We start from the raw sequence: 27,726 nt of genomic DNA, 5'->3' as shown, positions 1-27,726 counted from the left end.
GAAGGATAGCATCTTCAACAAATGGTGCTGGGAAAACTGGAAATCCATATGCAACAAAATGAAACTGAATCCCCTCCTCTTGCCATGCACAAAAGTTAACTCAAAATGGATCAAGGAGCTTGATATCAAATCAGAGACTCTGCATCTGATAGAAGAAAAAGTTGGCTCCGGTCTACATATTGTGGGGTCAGGCTCCAAATTCCTTAATAGGACACCCATAGCACAAGAGTTAATAAGAATCAACAAATGGGACTTACTTAAACTAAAAAGTTTTTTTCACAGCAAGAGAAACAATAAGAGAGGTAAATAGGGAGCCTACATCATGGGAACAAATTTTTACTTCTCACACTTCAGATAGAGCCCTAATATCCAGAGTATACAAAGAACTCAAAAAATTAAACAATAAGATAACAAATAACCCAATCAACAAATGGGCCAAGGACCTGAACAGACACTTCTCAGAGGAGGACATACAATCAATCAACAAGTACATGAAAAAATGCTCACCATCTCTAGCAGTCAGAGAAATGCAAATCAAAACCACCCTAAGATACTATCTCACTCCAGTAAGATTGGCAGCCATTATGAAGTCAAACAACAACAAGTGCTGGTGAGGATGTGGGGAAAAGGGTACACTTGTACAATGCTGGTGGGACTGCAAATTGGTGCGGCCAATTTGGAAAGCAGTATGGAGATTCCTGGGAAAGCTGGGAATGGAACCACCATTTGACCCAGCTATTGCCCTTCTTGGACTATTCCCTGAAGACCTTAAAAGAGCGTACTATAGGGATACTGCCACATCGATGTTCATAGCAGCACAATAGCTAGATTGTGGAACCAACCCAGATGCCCTTCAATAGATGAATGGATAAAAAAAATGTGGCATTTATACACGATGGAGTATTACTCTGCACTAAAAAATGACAAAATCATGGAATTTGCAGGGAAATGGATGGCATTATAGCAGATTATGCTAAGTGAAGCTAGCCAATCCCTAAAAAACAAATGCCAAATGTCTTCTTTGATATAATGAGAGCAACTAAGAACAGAGCAGGGAGGAAGAGCATGAGGAAAGGATTAACATTAAACAGAGACATGAGGTGGGAGGGAAAGGGAGAGAAAAGGGAAATTGCATGGAAATGGAAGGAGACCCTCATTGTTATACAAAATTACATATAAGAGGTTGTGAGGGGAATGGGAATAAAAACAAGGAGAGAAATGAATTACAGTAGATGGGGTAGAGAGAGAAGATGGGAGGGGAGGGGAGGGGAGGGGAGGGGGATAGTAGAGGATAGGAAAGGTAGCAGAATACAACAGTTAGTAATATGGCATTATGTAAAAATGTGGATGTGTAACCGATGTGATTCTGCAATCTGTATTTGGGGTAAAAATGGGAGTTCATAACCCACTTGACTCTAATGTATGAAATATGATATCTCAAGAGCTCTGTAATATTTTGAACAACCAATAAAAAAATGATCTAGCAATTCCTTATAATGTCAAACATACACTTACATATAATATGGCATCCGTCTCATGAGTATTTTAATCCAAGGAAAATCAAAACCTATTTTCACATAAGGATGTATACTGACATATTCATAGCAGACTAATTCATAATAGACACAAACTAGAAACAGTTTAAATAGCCAAACTATAGTATGCAATGCAGTAGACTCACAATAAGAAGGACTGAACTCGTGATTTACACAACATAGATCAATCTCAAGAGAATGACGCTAAAAAGTGGGGCGGGGGGCAGACAAAAGATGATCTACTGTACAGCTCTATATACATGATATTTTAGGGAAGGCAAACTGTAATGTCAGAAAGCATATTAGTGATTAATAAGGACTGGACAGGTAGACTGAGTATAAAGGGACAGAAAGGATCTTTTGAACTGACAGATTCCTATACAATGGTGTACTGATTACAGAATTTAAAATTTGCTTAAACACTAGCAAATCTAAACTGATAAAAAAAAATTATTCCTGTGCTGGGGATTGAACCCAGGGCCTTATCCATGTTTAACCAAGGGCTATACCACTAAGCTACCTCCCCAGCCCTAACAGGTGAGTTTTATTACAGGCAAATTATATATATATACTTATTTATTTAAAGTGAAACATAATATAAATTTTAGTCTTAACAACTTCTAAACACCTTAATATCACAACCCCCAATCTCATTAAAACTGAAACACTCAACTGTAATTCTAAATAATATAAATAGGATTATCTAAACAAATTATCATGTAATTGAATGTTTGTAGTGCCAAAACACAGAAACTATGATTTTATTTAATGACCTCTATGAACTCTATAATTTTCTGATCACTTCAGTGAGAATATATTAAACTACTCTGTTAATAAAGATCAACAATTTTACTAAATATACTGAGTAGAATGAGGCAGAAAGTTACAGAACATTTTCTAGAATTATAAATAATTGACAACAAGAGAAAAGAATTAAATTACTTACAAGTAACCAAAATGCAAACTTAGAACCATGTGAAACAAAACATTTGCCCATTTCAGCTATTTTACCACTACAGAGAAAAAGGCAGCAGGAGCCAGAGGCCATAACTGTTTCATTTCCTAATGTGTTATAAAATGATGCCCAATATTTGAAAATGATTTTAAATGAAAAAAAAATGTTTAGCAGGAACCTCTCAAAAATTTAAACTAGTTGTGCATAATAAAGTAGTAACCATATACTCATTAACTTCACCAAACCCTACTCACATCTGTCAAAGAAGTGATGCAACAAATTTTCTTAAAGGAAAAAAAAAAAGATAGATTTTTCTCATTTTAAACTGCATCTCATTTGAAATGGGCCAAGATTTGCTTATGTGAAATAAATTTCTCTGTTAACAGTAAAAATAAGGGCCCAGGACTATCATATTTTAATGGAATAATATTTTGTGATATAGGAAGGAGTTGCATGAATAGAGCAACAAATTTAATTAATAGAAATAACAAAACCATAACAATTCTTTAAAAACAGGGTGAAGAATCTGAAAATAAACTACTCTGAATTATAGGCTTGCTCTCTCCCTCTCTGCTTCTACAACCTTCTACAAATTTTGTCAGTCAACATTTTGGGAAAATTTACTAAATTCTACATCTTAGAATTTTTTTTCATCACCTTTTCAATATGAAACTTGTTATATTGTATAACCAATGTGGGAACATATCCTTGCCTTAAACATGCAATAGGCTAATAGTCTTTAAGCTTTTCCTGTCATTTAAAGCATTTGTATGTTACAAACAGTGTTCCATATTTAGCAAAATAATACATAATAAATAACACAAAAATGGAAAAAATACAATTAAAATAAAATCTCTACGTGAATACACTATGGAATAAGAACAAATTAGTGTAAGGCAACAATTTTCAATGGGTCTTTTGCATTTTTGCAGGTCTGATGAGCAAAGGCACCAATTTACTGTCTTTTTATTCTAGATTATCTTTCTAAGAATGTGTGCATATCAAATAACCCTGGAAGATAAAATACTATTTCCTTCTGAAGCAAAGGACAAGTTTGTTTACAGTCTTGTATAATGTTTCCATCAAGGAAAGGGCTTATTGCCCATTTTTAAACTGTTTTTTTTTTAAAGGTTTGAGTCCCCTCTCTATTGCCTTCATGGTCCTTGGGAAGCAAAAGGGACCTATATGAAGCCCATATTCATGCTGTTTGCTGTGCAAAGAGTACAAAGGAGTAAGTGAAGCCCCATGACTGCAGCCAGCAACCATGAAACTGTTAAGACCTAAATTAACTTGTTTGCTTGCAAGTAGGGTGAAATCTCAGACTCATTACAGTTCTTGACAATTAGTATATCCTAGGTTATATTTAAAAATTTAAACATAGTGGCAACCAAATGCCGCAGTCTTGGCTGGGCACAGAATCACGAGCCAATCAAGCAGGAACAAAACTTTATTTTGAAAAAGCCGCTAACACTCTCAGCGCCAGCAAGTCAAAAAACCGGTCCTCCCACGAGGGTGTCCGACCGGAACCGCGCGCCGACCGGAACCCCCCCGTCTCCTCCCACCTCCTCCGGAATTCCCTCCTACTATCCTTCCCCAACCAATGGGAACTCTCCAGCAGTCCCGTAAAGTCCCGTAACTTGAGTCCGGTAGCAGGCCAAGGTGAACAGCGGGAGTCCAGTTTGCATATGAATGTAAATTTTAACATAATCATCTCAGTGGCTAGCTGGCGTCACTTTACAACCAAAGGTGCCATACATCGTATATATGCTTGTGGCTCCTAGCATCTGCCCCCTTCTGTTTAATTAAGCAACAAGCAATGTGGCTAGGGACCGTGCCTGGTAGGTTGTCCAATTTAACATATGGTTCTTACCCGTCATGGGAGAACTGACCTTTAGGCGTCAGCTTCCTGTCTTAGGTTGAATCCACTGTAATCAGAGCAACCCGTCGCTGACTACCGGTCCAGCATTCAGCCATGCTTGTGGATAGGCCTATGCACCAGTGGGGGGGTGAGGTTCTTGCCTCACCTCTGTTGGCCCCCAAATTTAGCCTTGGTGCCAGTGGGGGGGTGAGGTTCTTTGCCTCACCTCTGTTGGCCCCCAAATTTAGACCATCACTAGTAGAAGGGAGGAGGATACAGAAATGCCACGACACCAAGCCAATTGACGGCTCCTTTGGAAAAATTGCGTCACTGGTGACACCATCAGCAAAGATATGCCAGTATTACCACAATAAACATGGGGTGAGCTGGCAAGGAAATTGCATCACTGGTGACACCATCAGCAAAAATATGCCAGCAGTACCACAATTCGGTGCACCAGATGATATTTCACAATGTATGCAACTGATATATAGTCCAGGCAAGTTCTGCAAGCAGTTCAAATTGGAGGAGTCTATCAATATGTCCATATCCTCCCAAAGTAAATCAAGTCCTTGATAGCATTACTTGTTGAGTTATATTCATTGATGCATCAGTTTATACAGTTTACTGTGATAGCTATCATAGAAGCTGTAGTTTGGTTTTATCTCAGTCTTCACTGGAATTGGGATGGAGATGGAAATTCTGGCAATGATGGTAAAGAGACATTATCCTGAACAGAATTATTAAATATAATAAAAGAAAAGGTGAAAGTAAACAAACAGATCTGTTAAACTCCTTTAAAAACAATCCTTAACAGCCGTTTACCAAATTTAAATTAGTAAACAAACAGATCTGTTAACCATCTTTAACAACAATCATAAACAGCTGTTCACCTAATTTAAATTAAACCATATAAATCACGTGAATAAAGAAAAAATTCGGATCCATTTTTTCATGAGCGCTCCTCATATAAGAAATATGGACATACACACATACAGACATACAACACAAAACAGAAGTGTGCACACAACATACAACACATAAGACAATAGTAAATAAAGGCCTTGTAACTATACTTAGGTGAAATCTCCATTGCAATGTTTAAAAACTCCACAGTCAAAAAAAAAAAAATAAATAAATAAATAAATAAATAAATAAATAAAAAATAAAACACAGTCAAAAAATAAAACTGATCAGAAAAACATTAACCTAGGTTTGTATGAGCTCAAAAATAAAATAGAACTTTATGATGTGGAAAAATGCAATAATAAAATAGATACTGAAAAAAAAAACCTTGGTTAATCACTGTCGCAGATGTAAGAATAGCCAAGCTGGAGCTCTGGATGTCAGCTGTTATGGATTTGAGTCAAATCATCTTCTTTTTCTGTAGAAATTGTTTTAGTTAATCTCTCTGGAATCCAAATCGGTTGCTGTTCATCCTGTGGGAAAACACAGACAGCGCCCCGATTCCAGACTATCACTGGATCCGGGCCTTTCCATTGTCCTGTTAGAATATCTTTCCAAAGTACCTTAGGCTTATGTACATTTTTGGGGTACAAATGTCTTTCCGCAGCACTAAGTCCCGATGAATCTAAATTTAAAAAGTTTAGAGTAAAAAGGGTTATTTTAAGTTTATCTTTGGGGGATATATACCCCTTTCCAATTCCCTCCTTTTGTTTTAATAAGTACATTTTAATAGTTTGATGAGCTCTTTCAACTATGCCTTGTCCTTGTGGATTGTATGGAATTCCTGTTATGTGAGTAATACCAAATGATGAGCAAAATTGTTTAAAAGAGGAGGAAGTATAACCAGGACCGTTGTCCGTTTTTAACTGTTTTGGAACGCCCACAGTGGCAAAATTTTGTAAGCAATGAGCTATAACATCTTTAGTTTTTTCTCCGGCATGAAGGGAGCCCATCAAAAATCCGGAAGAGGTATCAACTGTAACATGTAAATATTTTAATTTTCCAAATTCTGGCAAGTGTGTGACGTCCATCTGCCAAATATGGTTAGGTATTAGTCCTCTAGGATTGACTCCAAGATTAACTTGTGGTAAAAATGTCACACAATTTTGACATTGTTTTATTATATGTCTGGCCTGTTCTTTAGTTATTTTAAAACGCTTTTGTAAAGTATTAGCATTGACATGGAACCTTTTATGAAAATTTATAGCTTCTTCTATTGTGGAGAAAATATGTATGTCATGTGTAGATTTATCTGCTAGTTCATTGCCCATACTAAGGGCTCCAGGCAATCCTGTATGTGCCCTGATATGACCTATGAAGAATGGATCTTTTCGGTCCCAGATTAGACTTTGTATAGCGGAAAACAAAGAGAAAACAGTAGAGGAAGGGGAAATCCTACCAGCATCTTCAAGGGAATTAATAGCATTAACTACATACTGACTATCAGAAAATAAATTAAATACAGAATCTTTAAACATCATAAAAGCTTGTAATACTGCATTAAGCTCTACCTTTTGAGCTGATTGTTTGGGTACTAAAAATGTAAAAGTTTGATCAGGAGTAACTACTGCTGCTGTACCATTGTTTGACCCATCAGTGAATATATTTGGAGCATTTATGATAGGGGTTTTTCTTGTCATTTTTGGAAAAACTACAGGATGCTTAGACCAAAAAGACAACAAAGGATTAGATGGTAAGTGATTATCAAATGAAACACTAGTTTTACACAGGATTATTGCCCAAGTATTTAACTCATTAGCTAACTCATCAATTTGATCCATAGTATATGGAGTAATAATTTTATTGGGAGAAATCCCAAACACTCCCTTAGCTGCTTTTATTCCTTTGAGTATTAATTGTCCTACAGCCTCAGGATATCTAGTAAGAATAGTGTTAGGGGAATAAGATAAATGTATCCACAATAATGGACCTTCTTGCCAAAATACTCCTGTAGGAATATTTTTTGTTGGTAGTACAATAAATAATAAAGGCAAACTTATATCAATTCTATCCAAATGCATATTTTCCATATATGTTTCAATGATTTTTAATACTTTTCTTGCTTCAGGCGTTAACATGCGGGGTGAATTTGGATCTGATGGACCTTTTAGAATATCAAATAAAGGTCCTAACTCTCCTGTTGGTATGCCTAGATAAGGCCTTATCCAATTTATGTCTCCCAATAACTTTTGAAAGTCATTAAGTGATTTGAGTTGATCTACTCGTATTTGAATTTTTGGTGGACGGACCATGGTTGAGGATAATAGAACTCCTAAATAATTAATTGGAAGATTTAATTGTACTTTATCTATTGCTATCTCTAGATTATAATTTTTCAATAAATTTGTAAGTGTGGCATAACATTCTAGTAATGTGTTTTTATCTTTATGTGCCAGTAACACATCATCCATATAGTGAAATATTTGTAGTTCAGGATTTTGGTTTCTAAGTGGCTGGATTGCTTTATTAACATAAATTTGACACATAGTTGGGCTGTTAGCCATCCCTTGAGGGAGTACTTTCCATTCATATCTCTGATCAGGACCTTCATGATTCAGTGCAGGGATAGTAAATGCAAAATGTGGACTATCCTCGGGATGAATTGGAATTGAAAAGAAACAATCTTTAATATCTATAACTAAAACATGCCAGGTTTTTGGTAAAGCAGACAATTGAGGAATCCCTGATTGAGCAGGTCCCATAATAACCATCTCATTATTAATGGCTCTTAAATCTTGTAATAATCTCCATTTACCAGATTTCTTTTTAATGACAAAAATGGGAGTATTATAGGGGGATACGGAAGGTTGTATATGTCCTTCCGCTAACTGTTGTCTGACCAAGTCATGGGCTACTTGTATCTTTTCTTTAGTCAAGGGCCACTGAGGAACCCACACTGGTCTTTCTGATTTCCAAGTAATTTTGATTGTCTCAGTGGCCCTTTCTGAAAACCCAATTCATGTCTATTTATTTCTTGATCTATTTGAATAGGTGCTGTCATACCTTGTTCTTGTTCTCTTAATCTTTTTTCTTTCCTAAAGCCTTGTTTAGCCCTAGTAGTGGGCGCGTTAGGATTGATGTTATTTGTTAATGTCAATCCTAATTGATCTAGGACATCTCGTCCCCATAAATTTACAGGAAGATGATCCAATACATAGGGCTGTATAGTTCCTTCACATCCTTCAGGATCCCTCCAATCTAATACCATAGCACTTCTATGGGGATTTGTTGCCACTCCTAGGCCTCGAAGCGTTTGAGTGGCTTGTTGTAATGGCCAATGTTTTGGCCATTCTTGACGAGATATGATGCTGAGGTCAGCTCCTGTGTCCAGCAGCCCATTAAAGTCATGTCCTTGAATTTTTAATTTTAGCATTGGGCGAGAATCTAAATTTAAAGACAGCATAGCCCAATCTACACCTGTGGAGCCTAATCCCTTGGAACCTCTTTCTACATTACAACTGGAAAATTTATCATGCAGGCTGGGTATTATTAATAACTGTGCTATTCTATCTCCTGGTGAAATTACTGATATACCTCTTGGAGAACTAGCTATAATTTTTATTTCACCTTCATAATCGGGATCAATTACCCCAGGACTTATCATAAGTCCTTTTAGTGTAGAAGAACTGCGTCCCAATAATAAGCCTACTGTTCCCTGGGGAAGAGGTCCTTTTACTCCTGTGGGAATGATTTGAATTCCCATCTCTGGGGTTAGTACTGCTCTGGCAGAGGCGCAGATGTCCAGCCCTGCGCTCCCTCTAGTTTGTCTGATGAGGGATTTAATGGATAATGCGTCCTGGGCACTACCTTGATGGGGCTGTTGGGTTCCTCCATTGCCCCATATATTTGTGGTTTGGGGCCCCGGGGCATTGGGCCCTCTAGTCCGTTTTTTGGCAATGGAGCTTGATACCTTTCTCCACGATATCGTGGGTAAACACTTGGTCCTTGTCCGTTTTTTGATAACGGAATACCCTCTATGGTGGTTTGAGAACGGCATTCATTAGCCCAATGTCTCCCTCTACGGCATCGTGGGCAAATACCTGGTATTCTATTCCTTTGATATCCAGCTTTGTTAAACCCTCCTCTTATGGGGCAACTCCTTTTAAAATGTCCTGTTTGATTACAATTATAGCATGTTCTTGGCCTGGCATCTAAAGCCTGTTGTACTGCTGCTAAGACTTGCCCCTGTTCATTAATGTCTCTACATAATTTAATATATGTGTTTAAATCCTCATGTCTCCATGGTCTAATGACCTCTCTGCAGCAACGATTTGCTTGGTCATAAGCCAGTTGTTTTATAAATGGCATTACCTGTTCTGTATTTCCAAATATCCTAGAGGCTGACTGAATAAGTCTATCTACAAATTCAGCATAAGGTTCATTAGTTCCTTGTATTACCTTAGATAATTGACCTTGTAAGTCTCCATGCCCCTGTAAAGTTTTCCATGCCCTAACTGCATCTACAGCAATTTGTGCGTACACACCAGGGTCATATTCAATTTGTTGTCTTTGACCCTCATAAGGTCCCTTCCCCAAAAGCATGTCCATATTTCTTTGAGGGTACCCAGCTTCTGCATTTCGCCTAGCTGTCTCCATGCAAAATTCCTCATTGGCAACCTTCCATAACAAATATTGTCCTCCGTTTAGCACAGATCGACACATGTTAGCCCAATCTGCTGGTGTCATGTCCAAGTTGGTAACAGATTCAACCATGCTTATTGTGAAGGGAGCTTGCGGCCCATAGGTCGTTACAGCCTCCTTTAATTGCTTTATTGTTTTGAAATCTAAAGCACGGTGAATTCGTTGCCCTCCTGCCTGCTCAAGTACAGGGCATGCTAATCTTTGGGGTCCTGCCTCAGAATTCCGTCCATCAACTACGGTAGTTGAGGGCCGCTCAGCGGTAGATGGAGCTGTTGGCTGAGTTACGCCCTCTGGTGATAGAACGGAGTTGGTAGCAACCTCCTGTTGTAATTCTCCACCTGATGGCTGCTTGTCCTCTAAGCTTGCTTTCTTTAAATTCTCCTCTGTCTGACTAGCTTGAGAGACCTTCTCTTTTGCTTGACCTAGCGTTTTTTCTACCATAGTCTGGACCTCTAACAATTTACTTAACAGTTTTTCGGTTTGTTTTTTATTGGATTCTAATCTACTATAACCTAACCCAATAAGGTAGGATAAAACAAAGCCGAAGCAGAATGAAACAAAGACGGAGCAGACAATGGTTGTATCAATTTTCTCTTTCTCAGGGCTGAATAACTTCAAACCTTGAGCCAACCATTTTTTCCAGTTCGCCTGAGAAAATTCTAGGGCTAGGGAGCTCGAAATGAAAACAAAATAAATCAAAACAAGAACACATTGTTTTCTGAGAAGGTCATCCATCCTGTCGCCTTCCCTCAGGGGCGAGCAATTTACTCACCTCTAAGCTTCAGGCGTTCCCCGCACGGGCCGCCAAATGCCGCAGTCTTGGCTGGGCACAGAATCACGAGCCAATCAAGCAGGAACAAAACTTTATTTTGAAAAAGCCGCTAACACTCTCAGCGCCAGCAAGTCAAAAAACCGGTCCTCCCACGAGGGTGTCCGACCGGAACCGCGCGCCGACCGGAACCCCCCCGTCTCCTCCCACCTCCTCCGGAATTCCCTCCTACTATCCTTCCCCAACCAATGGGAACTCTCCAGCAGTCCCGTAAAGTCCCGTAACTTGAGTCCGGTAGCAGGCCAAGGTGAACAGCGGGAGTCCAGTTTGCATATGAATGTAAATTTTAACATAATCATCTCAGTGGCTAGCTGGCGTCACTTTACAACCAAAGGTGCCATACATCGTATATATGCTTGTGGCTCCTAGCAACCAAAAATCTGTTGATAAAATCATAGTTCTGTGATGATAAAAAGCCTGATTCTATTTTTAGTTGAGTGTTTGTACTTGAAAAATCATAGACAACTAATTTACTTTTAATTGTTCTATTGCTTCCCATATTTGCTTTTCTTTTTTTTCTGTTTTTTATTAGTTGCACATGACAATACAATGATCTTGACATATCATACATTTGAATCAAATGGGGTATAATTTCTCATTTTTTCTGAGTGTACAGGTTGCAGAATCACATTGGTTATACAGACATGTATATACATACAGCAATACTAGTGTCTATTTTATTCTGCTGCCCTTCCTATCTCCCCTTCCCCACCCCTCCCCTCCCATCACTTCTCTCTACCCAATCTATCTCATATTTGCTTTTCTACTAATGTTGTACCTTATGTTTGTTAAATTTATTTTGTAATAATTTGAGGTTGAAGCCAGGAGGGGTGGTGCATGCTGTAATCCCTGCAGCTTGGGAGGCTGAGGCAGGAGGATAGTCAACTTCAAAAACAGACTTAGCAACTTGGTGAGACTCTGAGCAATTCAGCAAAACTCTGGAGATGTGGCTCAGTGGTTAAATGCCCGTGGGTTCAATTCCAGGTATCAAAATAATAATACTAAATATAATTATATATTATATCTGTATATATTATTATTTTAGGTTGACAGAAAACAGCATAGACTACTGTAATAACTGCAGGCTTTATTTAGATTTCACTTGCATTTTTACTAATTTTATTTTTCTGTTCCAGGATCTAATCCAGGAAGCCACGCGGAATTTGAGTGTGTGTAAGCATTTTAACATGTTTATTATGATGTAATTTGCATAACATAAATTTATCCCTTTTAAAGTATAATTCAATGGTATTAGTATATTCAAAGGTTTGTGATCATCACTACTACCTAATTTTTGAATGTTTTCATCTTGACAAAAAAGAAACCGAGTACCCGTTAGTAGTCTATGCCCCATCCCAGCCCTTTCTCTTAATCCTAGACAACCACAATCTACTTTCAATCTCTACTGATTCACATATTGTGGACATTTCATACAAATGAAGTCATACATTATTTAATCTATTTCGAATGAGTTCTTTCACTTAGCAGAATGTTTTCAAGGCTCATCCAGGTTGTACTATGTATTAATGCTTCATTCCTTTTATTGCCAAATAATATTTCACCAAATGACATCCCCAAATTTTAGGTATCTATTCATCAATTAATAGACATATGTGTTGTTTTCACTTTTGTGGCTTCCACGAATAATAATGCTATGAATACTTGCATATAAGATTTTGTGGAGACATATGTTTTCATTTCTCTTACGTGTATACCTAGGAGTAAAAATGCTGGGTTACACATATAAGTTTATCTTTAATATTTTGAGGAACTCCTGGATTGTTTTCCAAAATAGCTGCACCATTTGACAATTTCTTTACATCCTTGCCAACATTTACTTTTGCCCTTATCTCTATTTTTGATTGTAGTCATCATCATAGGTATGACCTTTACTTTTAAAGTGGAAAATATTTTCTCCTGGGCACAGTAGTACCTGTAATCCCACTGGCTTAGGAGGCCGAAGCAGGTGGATCACAAGTTCAAAGCCAGCCTCAGCAGCTTAAGAAGGCCCTAAGTAACTCAGCAACACCCTGACAAAATACAAAAAAGGGCTGGGGATGTGGCTCAGTGGTTAAGAGCCTCTGGGTTCAATCCCCAGTACCAAAACTAATTAATTAAAAAATGGAAAATATTTTCTAACCTATGGTTTACTTTCTAAGAAGGGAAAACACAATGAAGATGCTCATCATGCTCAGATTTTTTTCTTTCCTTCTTTTAGTGAGTCTTGGTAACTTGGGAATTAAGTCCTTGTATGTGAACTATGTTGTATGTAAGGTTCTTGAGAACAGAATCACATCTTTCATTCCATGGTTCTCCTCACTATTAATACGTGGTTCATGGTGGAGGCTTAATGGGTAATCTTTGAATTCATTATTCTCAGTGATTCTGAAGAAAATTAAAAGTGAGAATCTTAAGAATTATACTTACCTCCATTTACTAGTCCCATAAAAAATTAGAGGCCAAGGAGGTGAAGTAATGTGACCAAAGCAATAGTTAACTAGTATTCAGAAACAAAGATTCAGACTCAAGTTCCCTTATACTTGTATTTCGTGCTCATTACCTACCCATGCAAACGTCTCTTTTTGTTCTTTACCTCAGGATTCAATAGCAACTGCTTACTATATTTTTAATATTAATATTACACTGAATAAATCTGAGCCAGCTACTGTGGTACATGCCTATAATTCTAGCTATTTGGTAGGCTAAGGCAGGAGGATTCAAGTTCGGAGGTCACCCAGTAACTTGGTAATGCCCTAATTAGTGAGAGCCAGTATCAAAATAAAAAATAAAGGGTTGGGGATGTACCTCAGTGGTAATGCATTTCTGGGTTCAATTCCCTGTACTCAACACACACACACACACACACACACACACACACACACACACACAGAGAGAGAGAGAGAGAGAAAGTAAGTCTGGCAAAGTGTACCTGATAACATCTCCAGTAAAAATTTACTAGAAGACAATGTCACTGATTAATTTAGATTAAAAATATGTAGAAAATAAAATATATTAAAATGAAACTTAAGCTAGGCATGGTAGCACATGCCTATAATCCCAGTGGCTTGGGAAGCTGAGGCAGGTTCAAAGCCATCCTCAGCAACTTAGCAAGGGCCTGAATAACTCAGCAAGATCCTGTCTCTAAATAAAATTTTAAAAGGAGCTGGGGATGTGTCTTGTGGTTACACGTCTCTGGGTTCAATGCCTGGTACCAATCAATCAATTAATACATACAAATAAAACTTAACTAAAATGTAACTGTGTGTATCAATGTTTCAAACATCAAAACAATTTATTTGTTTTGGGGTTGCCTATTACTAGTAGCTATGTTTTTAATCACCAAAAGTTGATTATTAGTAATGTGTTGAGGAGGTTTTTTGTCTCTAATTAGATGTCATCTAATTATATATCAGATGATGCACATTTTCAGTCATTTCCTTTTCTGTTTGAAGGTTTAATTTATAAACTTTTAAAAGTAAAATCTATACTAAAAAATAGTAGAATTTCAGGTAATTCAGTACTTGTATGCCAGAAAAAGACTGGGAAATCTAGCACAAGACGGCATCTTTCAGAATGAAACTATAATCTTATCTCTCACCCTGCACAAAAATCAACTCAAAATGGAGTAAAGACCCAGGAATTAGACCAGAAACTATGCAACTCCTAGAAGAAAATGTAGAGTCAACACTCCAACTTTCAGTTACAGCCAATGACTTTCTCAATAGGACTTCTAAAGTTCAAAAAATAATGTCCAGAGTTAATAAATGGAATGGCAGCAAATTAGAAAACTTCTGGACATTAAGGAAACAATTAGGAAGGCGAAGAAAGAATGAATCTACAGAATGGGAGAAATCTTTGCTAGCTATTCTTCTGACAGAGGATTACTATTTAGAATATATAAAGAACTCAAATTTTACACAATCAAATAACCCAATTAATACACAATTAATTAAACAGACAATTCTCAAAAGAAGAAATACAAATGGACAACAAATATATGAAAAAATGTTTAACATCACTAGCAATTAGAAAGGTGCAAATCACAACTACTCTAAGATTTCATGTCACACTAGTCAGAAAGGCAGTCAACAAGAATACAAGTAATATTAAATGCTGGAGAGGATATGGAGAAAAAGGAATACTTTTTACACTGTTGGTGAGATTATAAATTAGTACGACTATAGAAATTAGTATAGAAGTTCCTTAAAAGATTAGGCAAGGAACCATCATATGACCCAGCTACACCACTCCTTGGTATTTATCATGAAGAATTAAAGTCATCATACTACAGTGATACATGCATACTCACATTTATAGCAACACAATTCACAACAGCCAAACTATGAAACCAGCCTAAGTGTCCATCAATGGATGAATGAATAAAGAAAATGTGATATATGCACAGAATGGAGTTTTATTCGGCTATAAAGTAAAATGAAATTATGGCATTTGAAGGAAAATGATGGAACTTGAAACCATTATGTTAAGTATAGTAAGTCAAACTCAGAAGGTTAGGGTCATATGTTTTCTCTCATATGCAGAAGAGAGGAAAGAGGAAAAGAAAGATGGGGCAGATCTCATGAAAATCAAAGGGAGACCAAAGGGACCAAGGGGTGGGGGATTAGGAGGGAGGGGGGAACTGCTGGGGAGTGGTATTGGCTAAATTATATTGTACTGTGTATTGAATGCATATACAAACATGTAACAACAAATCACATCAGTATGTACAACTCTAATATGCCAATAAAAAATGCGAGAGAAATAATAAATAAATTAATACAACTATAGAAATCAGTATAGAGGTTACTTAAAAGATTAGGCAAGGAACCACCACATGACCCAATTTTTTAGATGTTGACGGAACTTTATTTTAGTCATTTATTTATATGTGGTGCTGAGAATCAAACCCAGTGTCTCACACATGCTAGGCATGCGCTCTACACTGAGCCACAACCACAGCCTGCTCCCCCTTTAAATCGTAGGTGGACATAATACCTTTATTTATTTATTTATTTATGGTGCTAAGGCTCAAACCCAGGGCCTCACATGTACAAGGCAAGTACTCTGCTGCTGAGCTACAACCCCAGCCCAAAAAATACATTCTTCTTAAAAAAAAAAAAAAAAAAAAAAAGGTGGCTTCTTTCTTAAAGATATCAGCTACAAATTAGTACACCCACAGAGCTAGCCAGCCAGCATTCTTGGAAAACCCATTTAGGTAAGAAACTGTGTATTGCAATGATGTGAGAAGTATGGCAATAGGTAAGATGAATAAATATGATTTTCATTACAATTTGCACAAAGGTTCCAGGGTTTAGAAGTCTGGAGAGTCTTTCTTCTTCTTCTTCATCTCTTTTTTTTTTTTTTGCAGGAGGTTGGGTGGGGGGGGTGATTACCTGGGATTGAACTTGTGATCCTTTTGCCTCAGCCTGCCAAGTGAATGGGATTATAGGCATGTGCCACTGTGCCCTGCTCTGAAGAACCCTTTTTAATGTAAAATGTTATATTGCCTCCAAAACCCAGGATAACAGATGTATGTATATATAAACATATAAGTCTATGAATTATCAGGCTCAGTGAGATACCTTTACTAACCGTAGCCTGTAGCTTGGTAGATACTGTTTAGAGTGTGAAAGACAACAGATACAGAAATAACTGAAATCTAAAGAGGTAAGTAAACTCCTAGCATAAAAACAATTTCAGGGATTTGAGAAAAGCTCAACAAAAGTAGAAGCATAAAAAAGCAGGCCTTAAAAGTAGGCAGTGTGATTGAGAAAGAGAAAGATGACAATGCAGGAAATTCCAGCCATGTGAACAAAAGTATGAGCAAAACAGTTAAAGCAAAACTCTAGGGCTGGACTTCACAGTTTTTTATATCATGGATTCATTCCATCAAGAATCTAAGGAAAGCCATGGAACCCTTATAAAAGAACATGCATTTGTCACAATCAGGGATTCTGGTGCCCATGATTATAATCTAGATTAAGGACCTTTGCTTAAATGTTTTTCAGGAGCACAAAAATCCCAATAGTGTCCAAAGGTCTAAACTAAGGAAAGAATAGGAGATATGGCTACAATAAAGTTAGGTTTTATTCCCTACCAAAGGTATTGGTACCCAATAATCATATAAGGAAGAGAGTGAAAGGATCAGTGTTGTACTTGGAAAATAATTCTAGAATGTAGAGATAAAAATAGAATATTGGGGAGTAAGAAAGTATCAGGAACACAAAGACCAGTTAAGAGGAGCCTAAACTAGTCTAATCTAGAAGCAGTGTACAACTTAACTGGGGAAATGTACTTTGGTGTACAGAAAAAGATGTACATCAAAGAGCTAGTACAAACGGCAGAATCCGTCAATGTAAGAGATAATGTGGGATCAAAGGTCCACAATTAATAGATAAAGGAAATCCAGAGGGGAAGACGACAACAGTACACTCTATTTGACTAAGTTTGAGATGCCAACCTGTCTTGCAAAAGGTTAAAAAACTTTAAGGAGGCTTGAGAGAAGAAAGGTTGGATATAGTTTCACTTGTTGTTGAGTGAATAGGTGAAAAGAGTGTGCCAAGACAGAGCTCCGAGAATACACACACACGGTGGCAATCATGTTTGATAATACCTATTTGCAGGGAAGTAGCTTAGAAGTCTTGTATTTGCTGGCTTCTTAGATACATAAGTGGCACAAAAGTATGCATTAAGGAAATGCAAATAGAAACCACAATGAGATATCACTTCATACCCATTATACTAGTATTAAAAAAATTACAGAGTGAAAATAAAAAGTGTTAGTGAGGATGTACAGAAAATGGAACCCTTGTGTGTTACTAGTAGGAATATGTAATGGTGCATTCACTATGGAAAATGGTGTGGCAGTTCTTCAAAAACTTGGGAATACACAATTTCTTTATGACTTAGCAATTCTCTACTTCTGGGAGTACAGCCCAAAGAACTGAAAGCAGGGACTCAAACGGGAATTGGTATCCAATGCTTATTATAGTGGCACTATTTGCATTAGCCAAACAATTAAAATGGTCCAATGTCTACTGACAGATATATGGACAAACAAAATGTGGTATGTACTTTAAAAAGAACATTTAGCCTTAAAAAGGTTACAGTGTGGGTGAACTCTGAAGACATTGTGCTGAGTGAAATGAGACAGTTACAAAAGGACAAATATTGTACAATTCTAATTACATGAGCTACCTAGAGTAGTCAAAATCAGAAACAGAATATAGACTGGTGGTTACCAGGGACTAGAGGGCAGGAGGAATGGGGAGTTATTGTTTACAGTTACAGAGTTTTAATTTAGGAAGGTGTGAAAGTTTTGAAGATGTCTGATGGTGATGGTTATACAACAGTGTGAATATACTTAACACTGCTGAACTGTATTCCTAAAAATGGCAAATTTTATCATATATATATATATATTCATGACTTTAAAAAGAGTGTGCAGCACTGAGAAATATACAAATTTGTGGAAAGTAAACCAGTCAGGAAGCCCACAAAGCCAGAGTCAGAGCCAGTAATCTGAGCCAGATGCTACCAATCATGGTCAATGCCATTAACCAGAGGACAAACTCCATATTGTACTAAGTGTGGAAAGAATGTCAAAACATGTATCAGCATTTTCAGCCACATCCTGTACAACAGCAATACCAAGCATATCATATTCATGTGTGAAGAATATTGCGATTACTATATAAGTAAGATGCTTAAAAGAGATAAATTGGATTACAAAACATCTCCTTCTCTTCCTTCCCTATTTTAGAATCACTGATGTGGCAGATAAATTTGTCCTACTCTCCATTCTATTCATCAATAACTCTACAGCTTTATTTTCACTCACACAACCAAGGCAACTTAAAGGCCACACCATGTTGCTCTCTTAGAAACATTTTTAGAGGGTTTCCCAGTAGGCCAGATACAATGCCAGGACACGAGCAGGGTAATGCATTTGAAACTTATTAGTATAGGAAATTAAAATCTACCAACTATCTTTTTATTTTATGATGCTTATTCTCATGTCAGGCTCTTTCCCAATATGTGACCTCTAAGATTGAGGTTCTTACACTAATGGATAAGCTGGTCCTTGTACTATCAACTCTCTTTTTATCCAATTCTGTGTGAGACTAGGCTTGGCAAAAGATTCTATCAGAATTAGGAGACACAAAAGGAAGAAACATCAGTATTGGCACTGTTAGCAATTAGATTTTTAAGAGAAAAAAATGAAGGTTATATGATGATGATGAGTGCCCCTGACTCCAAATTTTGCCCTTATGGAATCACTGAGCTATGAATAAAATATGAGATTGGCCACTGACTGAAAGAGAAGGATAGGGGAATAGTTAAAGTAGCTGAAAATGTAGAAAACAAATTTTAAATATTGTTATCTATATCTTTTGAAGACAGAGGTTAGAAAAACACATTTTTGGCCTCGATCACAGTTATGATTCTTTAGCTAAAAAAATAATCTAAGTCACTGTTTTTTCTTTGCCCACAGAACTGCCCTGACAAGCAGAACATCCAAAGTTCTGGTGATAACAGTGTGTAAAGAACATGAGATGATAAAAGTAACTTCAGAAAAAATGCCATACCTATCTGGATAATTTTTTCATTCCTGCCATGAAGTCTACGGACCTCTTGTAATGACCTAAACTACACCCACAATGTGTTCCCAACAGTCTGAAAATAGAGCAATACGCATTTTCAGAAGAGGAAAATGTCTTTTGTTTTTGGCAGTGGTTCTGCTACTGTTTATCTCTGAACATCCTAATAATACAGCTCATGGTTACACCCAGCCTTCCCAGCCACCACAGGTACCTATTTCCTCTCCAACTATCTCAAGAGATCCAGGCAAAGTTACAAGGCTGAACAAAACGGAAGTAAAAACCCACCACCATCCGGACATAGAAGCCAATACTTGAGTCAAAGTCTCTTCAGGGGAATCAGACTACAATCAAGTAGATGGTGTGATTGTCTTCAATCCTTAGCCCCCTTATGTCTTTTTGTTTTGCTGCAAAGTAGAGGCCAATTTTTATTAAAGAATGTACATTTCTCCGGGAAATGAAATTAGAAACAAACTATTTCTTCCGAGCTTTCACTAATGAGGTTGGTGTTGCCTGCCCAAGCACCACAATGTGTAGGGGATTATGTTCCTTTGTAAATATATTCATTTGATATATACAACACCATTGCAAATCTTTTAACCACTCAGCTAACACTCTGATTTACTAGTCACAAAATATGCTGTGGATAAATTATCAATAACATCAAGAATTATGTTACTATTAGTAGTCAGTTTTTTCTAGGTAACAAAAGTTAGGAAATTAGGAAAATAGAAGAAGGCCTGGCTAACATCGCTGTAAATTCTACAGTAACAAATTTAGTCATGCATTGCTGACCTCCTTCCTTTCAGTATGTTAGTTTTGCAGGAAGTTTCTGATTCTTGATGTCCTCTAGGAATGCTCATCATGAGCTGAAGTTTAGCTATGCAAAGTTCTCAACACTCACCGACATGTGAAGTCAGTTCTAGCTTTTTGAAGGATGTTGGGAAAACTGGGCATATTGGTTGGTACTAAACCCGGGTTCCTGCCAACAATTAAAATTCTTCCATATTCCTTTTCAGTCTATGATTTATAGTTATTAACCACTTATAGAACCCAAAGCTAAATATGCATCCGGAAAGGGGAATCAAGGTGTTGTCATATACAAGGAAGAGGAAATGTGTTAAGTAGACTAAGGAACAAAGTGGTGGGTGATGACAGAATAGTACCCACTGAAGTTTTTTTACGTATAAAAATTTCTGGAAAGGAGCTAAGACTTTGGCAATGTTGATGGCCAATGATGATTCAAGAGCTAACTCATGTGCACATAAAGACCAATGCACCCAGCTTCAGGGAAATCTCAGGAGAAACTCTGGAGACAAAAGACCTTCAATGAGACTAACTACACAGAGCTGACAAAGGAAGCAGATCAGAATACAGAGTAAGCCAAAGAAAGTACCAGTATAAAACCAAGAATGAGGATTCTGAAGCTAATTTACAGTGAATTATTAGGATGTCAATGGGAGGGATTAGAGTTGCAAATATGAAATACCAAAGTGAAAGGCTCACAATCCAAACCTTGTGATTCTTGGCATATTTTATCTGTGTTCATATATTAAAGTTATCAGCACATTAAACACAATTTATATAACATGAGGCTCATGAATCCATACTTTAAACTTTAAAATATTAATGTACTGAATCAACAAATATTTGTTGAGCTTTTAATATGAATTAAGAGATGTTCTGAGTGCTTAAATATATTAATGAATAGATGAAAAATGAAAAATCCTTAGTACAAAAAAACGAAACTTCTACACATAGGAGTGGAGTGAAAACATGCACATGATCACTTATAAATTTAACTGGTACATGCTCCCAACGCACTTATTTTTTTTTATCTGTACTTTTTTCCCCTATTTATTTATTTATATTAGCTACACACGACATTACAATAATCTTGCCAATTCATACATTTGAATCAACTGGCGTATAATTTCTCATTTTTCTTATTGTACAGATTGCAGAATCACATCCAACACACTTATTTTTTGAACACTGACAGAAGATAGAAAAATTCAAAATGATTTTGTAAAATAACTGGAGAACACTAATGAATGACAAGGAAGAAATAAATTAATTATGGGGAAAACCTGCTAAATGTGACAAAATGAACTTAAATGTTATCATGTTGTCTAAAAAGTGTCACAAAAGGAATTCCCACAATGGGAGAGAAGTGATCAAGGTAAAACTTTGAAGGGTTCTTTCAATATTAAAAAAAAAAAGTCTATGATAAAAAGCATGGACTTTGAAAAAGCCTTATCTGGAGTTATATGCCATCACTAATTCTATAATAAGTGTGAAATTCTAGGAAAATTACTGGCTATAGAAATATGATTTGTGTATGTAAAATGAGACAAATATAAGAAATGTAAACATTCAATGTCTATGTCTCATATCCATTCCCTTCTTCCCCTTTCAGACCACAAAACCATGTGATACTGATTTCCAGACTGCCAGAACAATTTTTTTTAAAAAACAAACTGAAAAGTACAGTATCTTCACCATGGCTGTGAGGGCCCTGCTCTTCCAGGTCCACCTGCAGCTCTTCTCACACCATTCACTACTTGCTGCTGCTCAGTATGCTCCCATCCATTATGATGGCCCTGCGGGTTCCTTCCTTTCTTAGCAAGTCTATTTGCTATTGGTTCTTTCTAGAATATCTTCCCTTGAGATAGTGGGTGTTTTTTCATCCTCTGGAGATCAGCTTTTTAAATGTCAGCACCTTAAAAAGAAGACCCTCTAGCTAAAGACTATTCTATCTAATTCTTCCCATTTGTCCCAACGCAGCACCCTACTAACTTCTGTCAAATCACTTACAATGGTTTGTACTTATTTAATTTTTTTTGGTCTGTTAGTAGTAAGAAAATAAATAATGTGCCCCATGGATTTGGCATTGAGTCTACCATGGAATAGGTACTTAACATATGTTTAAAATATATAGCTCTCGGTGATGTGTCTTATCAAACAAAGCAACTAACACCAAAAGTCTTTATTCCATTTTAAACTGGAAGCAAGATACTTTCAGAACTCCTAGTGTTTATAAATTTGTAATAAATGACTTTTCTTAAAAAAAAAAAAAAAAAGAATGAGGGGCTGGGGATATATCTCAGTTGGTCGAATGCTTGCCTCACATGCACAAAGCCCTCAGTTCAAAACCCAGCACCACAAAAAAAATAAAAAATAAAAATACATAAATAAATAGAATGACTACTTTCTTTGAAGTGCAATTTTCTCTACTGAGAATCTTTAAATATGTAATGCAATATGGCACAAATAAAAGAGTACAAACATTTATAAGCTGCAGCCTTGAAAAAGAATCTCTTTGATACTCAAGTTCTTCATATTCCTCACTGTAGCTCAAAAGAACCCTCAAGTTCTTCACGTGAAAATGGGATAAAAGTCACTGCCTGACAAATAAGTCCCACTTGAAAAAATGTATATGAAATAACTTCATTAAAATGTAAAATAGCCTTTGTGAGGCCAATGAGCTTATATTGATTCAGTTCCACTCATAAAGGCTGAGACTCCCAGCTAGACTAGAATATTACATACTTTAGCACTATTTTGAATATACAATTACCTTGAGACCCACAGAAAAAGATTTTTCTTTCTTTCCTTCCTGCCCCAATAAGATCATAAAGCATCATGCAAAGAAAGATCCTAATAATTAGACTCTCTTAAATACATACACAAGGACAAAACTTTTAAAACATGTGATCTACCAGAAGAACTAAAACAGTATCTTGTAACAAATTCAAAACAAGTTAAACAAGAGCTGTCAAGCCTATGTTTCACAAGTCAAACCACCACCCCACCACCCCACCACCAGAGAGTGATTATGGAAGGACAATGACAACACTCCACCACAAATCACACCTCCTCTCCCAACAAGATACTTCACTGGTTTTTGTGTCTACCTTTCTAAATCCATTCCTTACCCTCAAAACTTGGTCAAAAATCACTCCCTCTCATCCACAGTCTCACAAGTTCAGATACTGAGGTCCTTTTGGCATCTGCCAGCTCTTGGTTGGCTTCCAATTTCCCCTGCCTTTGCCAGAAAACCACTAAACTTCCAAAAAGTGCTCCTTGAGTTGTCCAATATTCCCAGACTCTCATTTTACCAGTTAGAGGAGTCCTTACTAATTTTAGATTCAAGGATACCTTCTGTGAGCAATTAGCTATCCAGAGTCTCTAACCCTCTGCTGCTAAGACCTCACATAACTAATGCTGAGAAGGCAAACAAATACACCTATCAACAGAGTTGAAAGCCACATGTAAGAAACAGTCAAATCAAGCCAGAAAGGCAGCTTTGCTGTTTTAATAAATAGGCCAACTGGAGACACTTCTGGAAAAAACAAACAAACAAACAAATAAATTTGTTTATCTTTTCTCTGAAGAAATGAGAACACGACAGAAAAGACTTGGACAAACAACAAAAAGACAAAGAGACCAAGAGATGGAGGCAGGGTGAGCGAGAATGACAGAGAAAGAGACTCAGACAGGCAGGAATGACAGAGACAGAAGGAAAGACACACCCCAGGAAAGAGCAACTCAGAGGGGTAAATTTCTCACTCAGTGATTTTTGAAAGTATGAGGTTCTCCTGAACATAGCAATCCATTTTAAAGTAAAAATTACATTTCTAAAGTGTTTTGATGATAATTTGTGAACACCCTGTTTCTGTTCAGACACTCCTTTAAGAATCTCAAACTCATCCCCCTACCTTTCCCTGTTGGCACAGGCTTTCTCAGCATTCTTACCAATGTGGAAGTCCAGAGATACTACTACTGGACACAGAGAAAATAGCCTGGAAAGTTTCATAATGCATGAGGTATTGCCCCGCTTACCTTCAGCAACACCACATCTACAGTCCTGTCCACTTTGGAGATGTCACACAGGCTGTAACGCCTCTTGTGCCGCTCATACATTTTTACTCAGATGCAGAAGAGCAAAATACAGGAAAGCAGGAAAGTATATCCACCGTTAACTGGGGGACCCGTATGCTCACACAAGTCCAAAGCTCCAAATTTCTTAAGGTGGATGGGAGATTTCAACTCTATACAGAATATCCTCAAAGGGTCAAAGATGGATTAAAAAAAAAAAAGAAAGCCAAGCAGAATCCAATTCTTTGAAATGAGTAAGAACTTTCTGGCAAACTCAGAGCTCTGAGATGATCAATTTATAGTTCATGATATAAGCAACAAATGCCTCAAGATCCCAATCGTTCAGGTCTTGATTGAAAGAGAAGCACACACCCTTTCCATCATGGGGCATAAGTCCAGTAGAAAAATTGAGAATAAACTGGCTGAGCATAACGGCTGACACATGTGGGGGAAAAAACCAAAAGCAGGAAATAAAAATCCAGTACGTATTTTGCCAAAGAGAGAAAAAGAAAAGGGACTCTATTTCAAAGGGATGACTTGAGAAAATTCATTAAATTGTTCTTCCTTAAAACAACATAGATGAGAAAAAAAAAATTTTCCTTATGGGGGTGGGAAGCTAGAGATGCTCTTCAAAGTAGATGTTTCCAAATCTTTGGAGTTTGTCCTTGTTCACAAAAGCAGTAGTAGAGTTTTGCTTTTCCTTTAAGTTGAAAATAACTGAGGACAGCACAGCAGAAGGGAAAAAAGAAAAAGGCTCCTCCTGCTGTACTCCCCTCCCCTCCCTTCTTCCTCCCTCCTGCGCCAGCCCTTCCCTGCCAGTCTCCTCCCCTCTTTTTTTACTTCTCTCTCAAGAACGTCACTACTTGCCCTTTCAGCTCTGCACTCACAGCCTTGGAGGTTTGAAAATCTAATTGCAGTGGTGGGAACATGATTCATCCACAGACGAAGAAGAGAAAAACAAAGCTCCTTTTTCCAATCCACTTCCTCCTGCTCCTCCTCCTCACACCATCTCCTATGAAAATGGCTGTCAGGCACTGCAAGATTGGACTAGAGTTCTTTGATGTCAGGGTTAGTATGCTAATAAAGGAAGGAGGGCTGTCATCCTAAACACCACAAGCCTATACAACAGACTTATCTATTCCTTGAAGTACAGAAAATTCAAACTACCCAAAGTATACACTGCATGTCCCTGCCAAATGCAAAGCAATGATTTAATATGAGAAAAATGTTAGCCAAATATTTCAGAGTTATGTACCCAGGATCCAGAAGTGGCTATAAAATATCTGGTAAGGTTTAAAAATCATAGAGTTAAGCTTTGAGGCGGACACAGGAGGATCCCGAGTTTGAGGCCAGCTTCAGCAATTCAGTGAGACTCTGTCTCAGAATAAAATGGGTTGGCAATGTAGCTCAGTGGTAAAGCACCATGGGTTCAATCCCTTTATGGGTTTAAAAAAAAAAAAGAGTTAAGCTTTGGATGGGTGTGTCAGGGGATGAATGACAGAGGGGCTTAAAAGTAAATTAAAGAGAAAAGGAATGGAATGAATGGTTATGTCTGTCTTAATATTTTTGTGACCAAGAAAAGTCACCTGTCTGGGACTTCCTCACTAGTGCTCTCATTCATATTAACTGGGCTTTGTTCATGGCTGTTACTTCTTTGCCTGTTTTCCTGCTGTTCCAGAACTTTCTAGGTGTTGGCCTAATCCAACATCCTTAGGGGCAGACCTATTCTAGAATGTACTTACTTCAGACATTCTCTTACTTGGACTGGATTATAAATGAGTTAGGAGAGAAAAGGTGGAAAAGGACCTGAATGAAGAAAAACAAAATAAAAAACTAAAAAGAGTGGAGAAAGAAAAGGAAGGGGGGGGGGCGGAGCGGGGAGTAAAATCCAGAAAAAGGAAGATTTTTTCTTTTCCCAGGAGGAGCAATTTTTCTTTGAGTTGGTCAGAGCAGTCCTTATACTTGGAAAGAGTGGACACAGGGCCTCAAATACCATGACAGAAAGGAAGAAAAGAGATTTAACATCTCAATGTCTGTCAATACTGTGAAGTTGGAAAAGGTCTGTCAGGAACTATAAAAGACGTACAGAAGGTCTGGTAAGTCATCGTGTCCTTAGGCCAGGCCTTTAAATCACTAACCAGCTTAAATGAGAGAAATAAGAAAACCCCAGCTAAGAATGCAAGGATATTTTTGAATCTGTTCACACACACACAAGTTTCAGCTATATCCAAATTCCAAGCCTTTTCTCTCTCCAATCCTTCCCTAGCACATGGCAGGCATGAAGATGGACAACACCCACTTTTTCCAGGGCCCCTAGTGAGCACTGTCTATAATGTTATCAACATGTACAATGAAACAGATGTTGCTTTTCAGTAGAGATGATGTTACAAAGCAGTAGAAACAAGACAATTAGAGAGATTAAAAAGTTGTAAGTAAAATTCTGGCTCAGGTTTACTAAAAGTGTGGGAATCTGGCCAGGGATTTACAAATACTTTCAAACTATGTGGTTGAGGGCACAGATTGAAAGATTTTGTGGGCTTTAGTGTATAAAAAAACTAATCATTTATTATGTTTTCTGTAACAACTTTCACCAAGCTGTAATTTAGAACTCTCTCTTCTCCCAATACGAAACAAAGCTGCCTCCCCTCTGTTCTCAATATGGTTTGCTCCTTGCGGCCACTCCCTTCTGTTTTAATGAGAATCAAATGTTTCCTGTTTCCAAGGTTCCCAGGCATCTCTCTAGGGATCAGAGATACTTTAATCACCAGTAAGCCTTCCTATCCCAAGCCTAACTAATGACTTAAAGTAGACAATCTATCAACTTAACAGATATTTTGTTCCTTGTGGTAGAGGCAAACAAAAGAAACATACAACAAGGTTTCTGTCCTCAGGAAGTTTATGAAACTAAGAGAAACTTTATGTAACTAAGAGAAACTTGTTTCAAATTTTTCTGAAATAGCCCTCATTACTATTTGAGACATATAGCCTAACCTTTTTTTTTTTTTTACTTCTGACTAGCTGCAGGCTTTGTGAAATAGGCTAGAAATCTAGATTTTCTACCTTTTCTGAACACATAAACATTGTTCCTATATATTTTGTTCCTTCTTGAGAACAAATGCTCTGGGTGGGGAAAAATTGCTAAAGGGGCAGTCAGGGGTGTCTGTTTTGCTTTCCCTCTGGATCGGCTTGGCATTCTCCAACAGAAGACAGATTCTGTGCTTTTGCTGCTGATGTGACAATTCCAAGTTTTCATGAAAAACATCTGGAACCACTGAACAGTTATTCCGTTAGGATTTTAAAACACAGCAACCAATCATTTCATATCTAAACCAGAGCTAAGAGTTACAAACTTAAAGGAGGTTTTGTGTATATTTCCTCTTTCCTTTAATTTTTGGAACTTGTAATATAATAGTAGTTATTTACAATATTAATTCTATCTCCCTTCTCTCTGCTTACTATCC

At 37.3% G+C, this 27,726-nt stretch overlaps 1 protein-coding gene across 12 annotated transcripts in view; it reads right to left on the bottom strand.

The window, feature by feature from the left end:
* The window catches only part of AKAP13 (A-kinase anchoring protein 13), a 351,990-nt gene that overhangs the window by 115,616 nt on the left and 208,648 nt on the right, over window positions 1-27,726 (bottom strand). Inside the window, exon 1 of one of the 12 annotated variants that reach the window (XM_081292575.1) lies at window positions 24,230-24,973. The exons of the other annotated variants lie outside the window; for them this stretch is intronic. Within the exon in view, the coding sequence (XP_081148701.1) occupies window positions 24,230-24,310 (81 nt within the window). The 5' untranslated portion in view covers window positions 24,311-24,973. Of the gene's footprint in view, window positions 1-24,229; window positions 24,974-27,726 lie in introns of those variants that run through there. 12 annotated transcript variants of the gene reach the window in all.

The sequence above is a fragment of the Spermophilus citellus genome, assembly GCF_964194105.1.
Source record: "Spermophilus citellus genome assembly, chromosome: 4".
NCBI lineage: Eukaryota > Metazoa > Chordata > Mammalia > Rodentia > Sciuridae > Spermophilus > Spermophilus citellus.
This window is presented reverse-complemented; position numbering and strand designations above follow the sequence as displayed.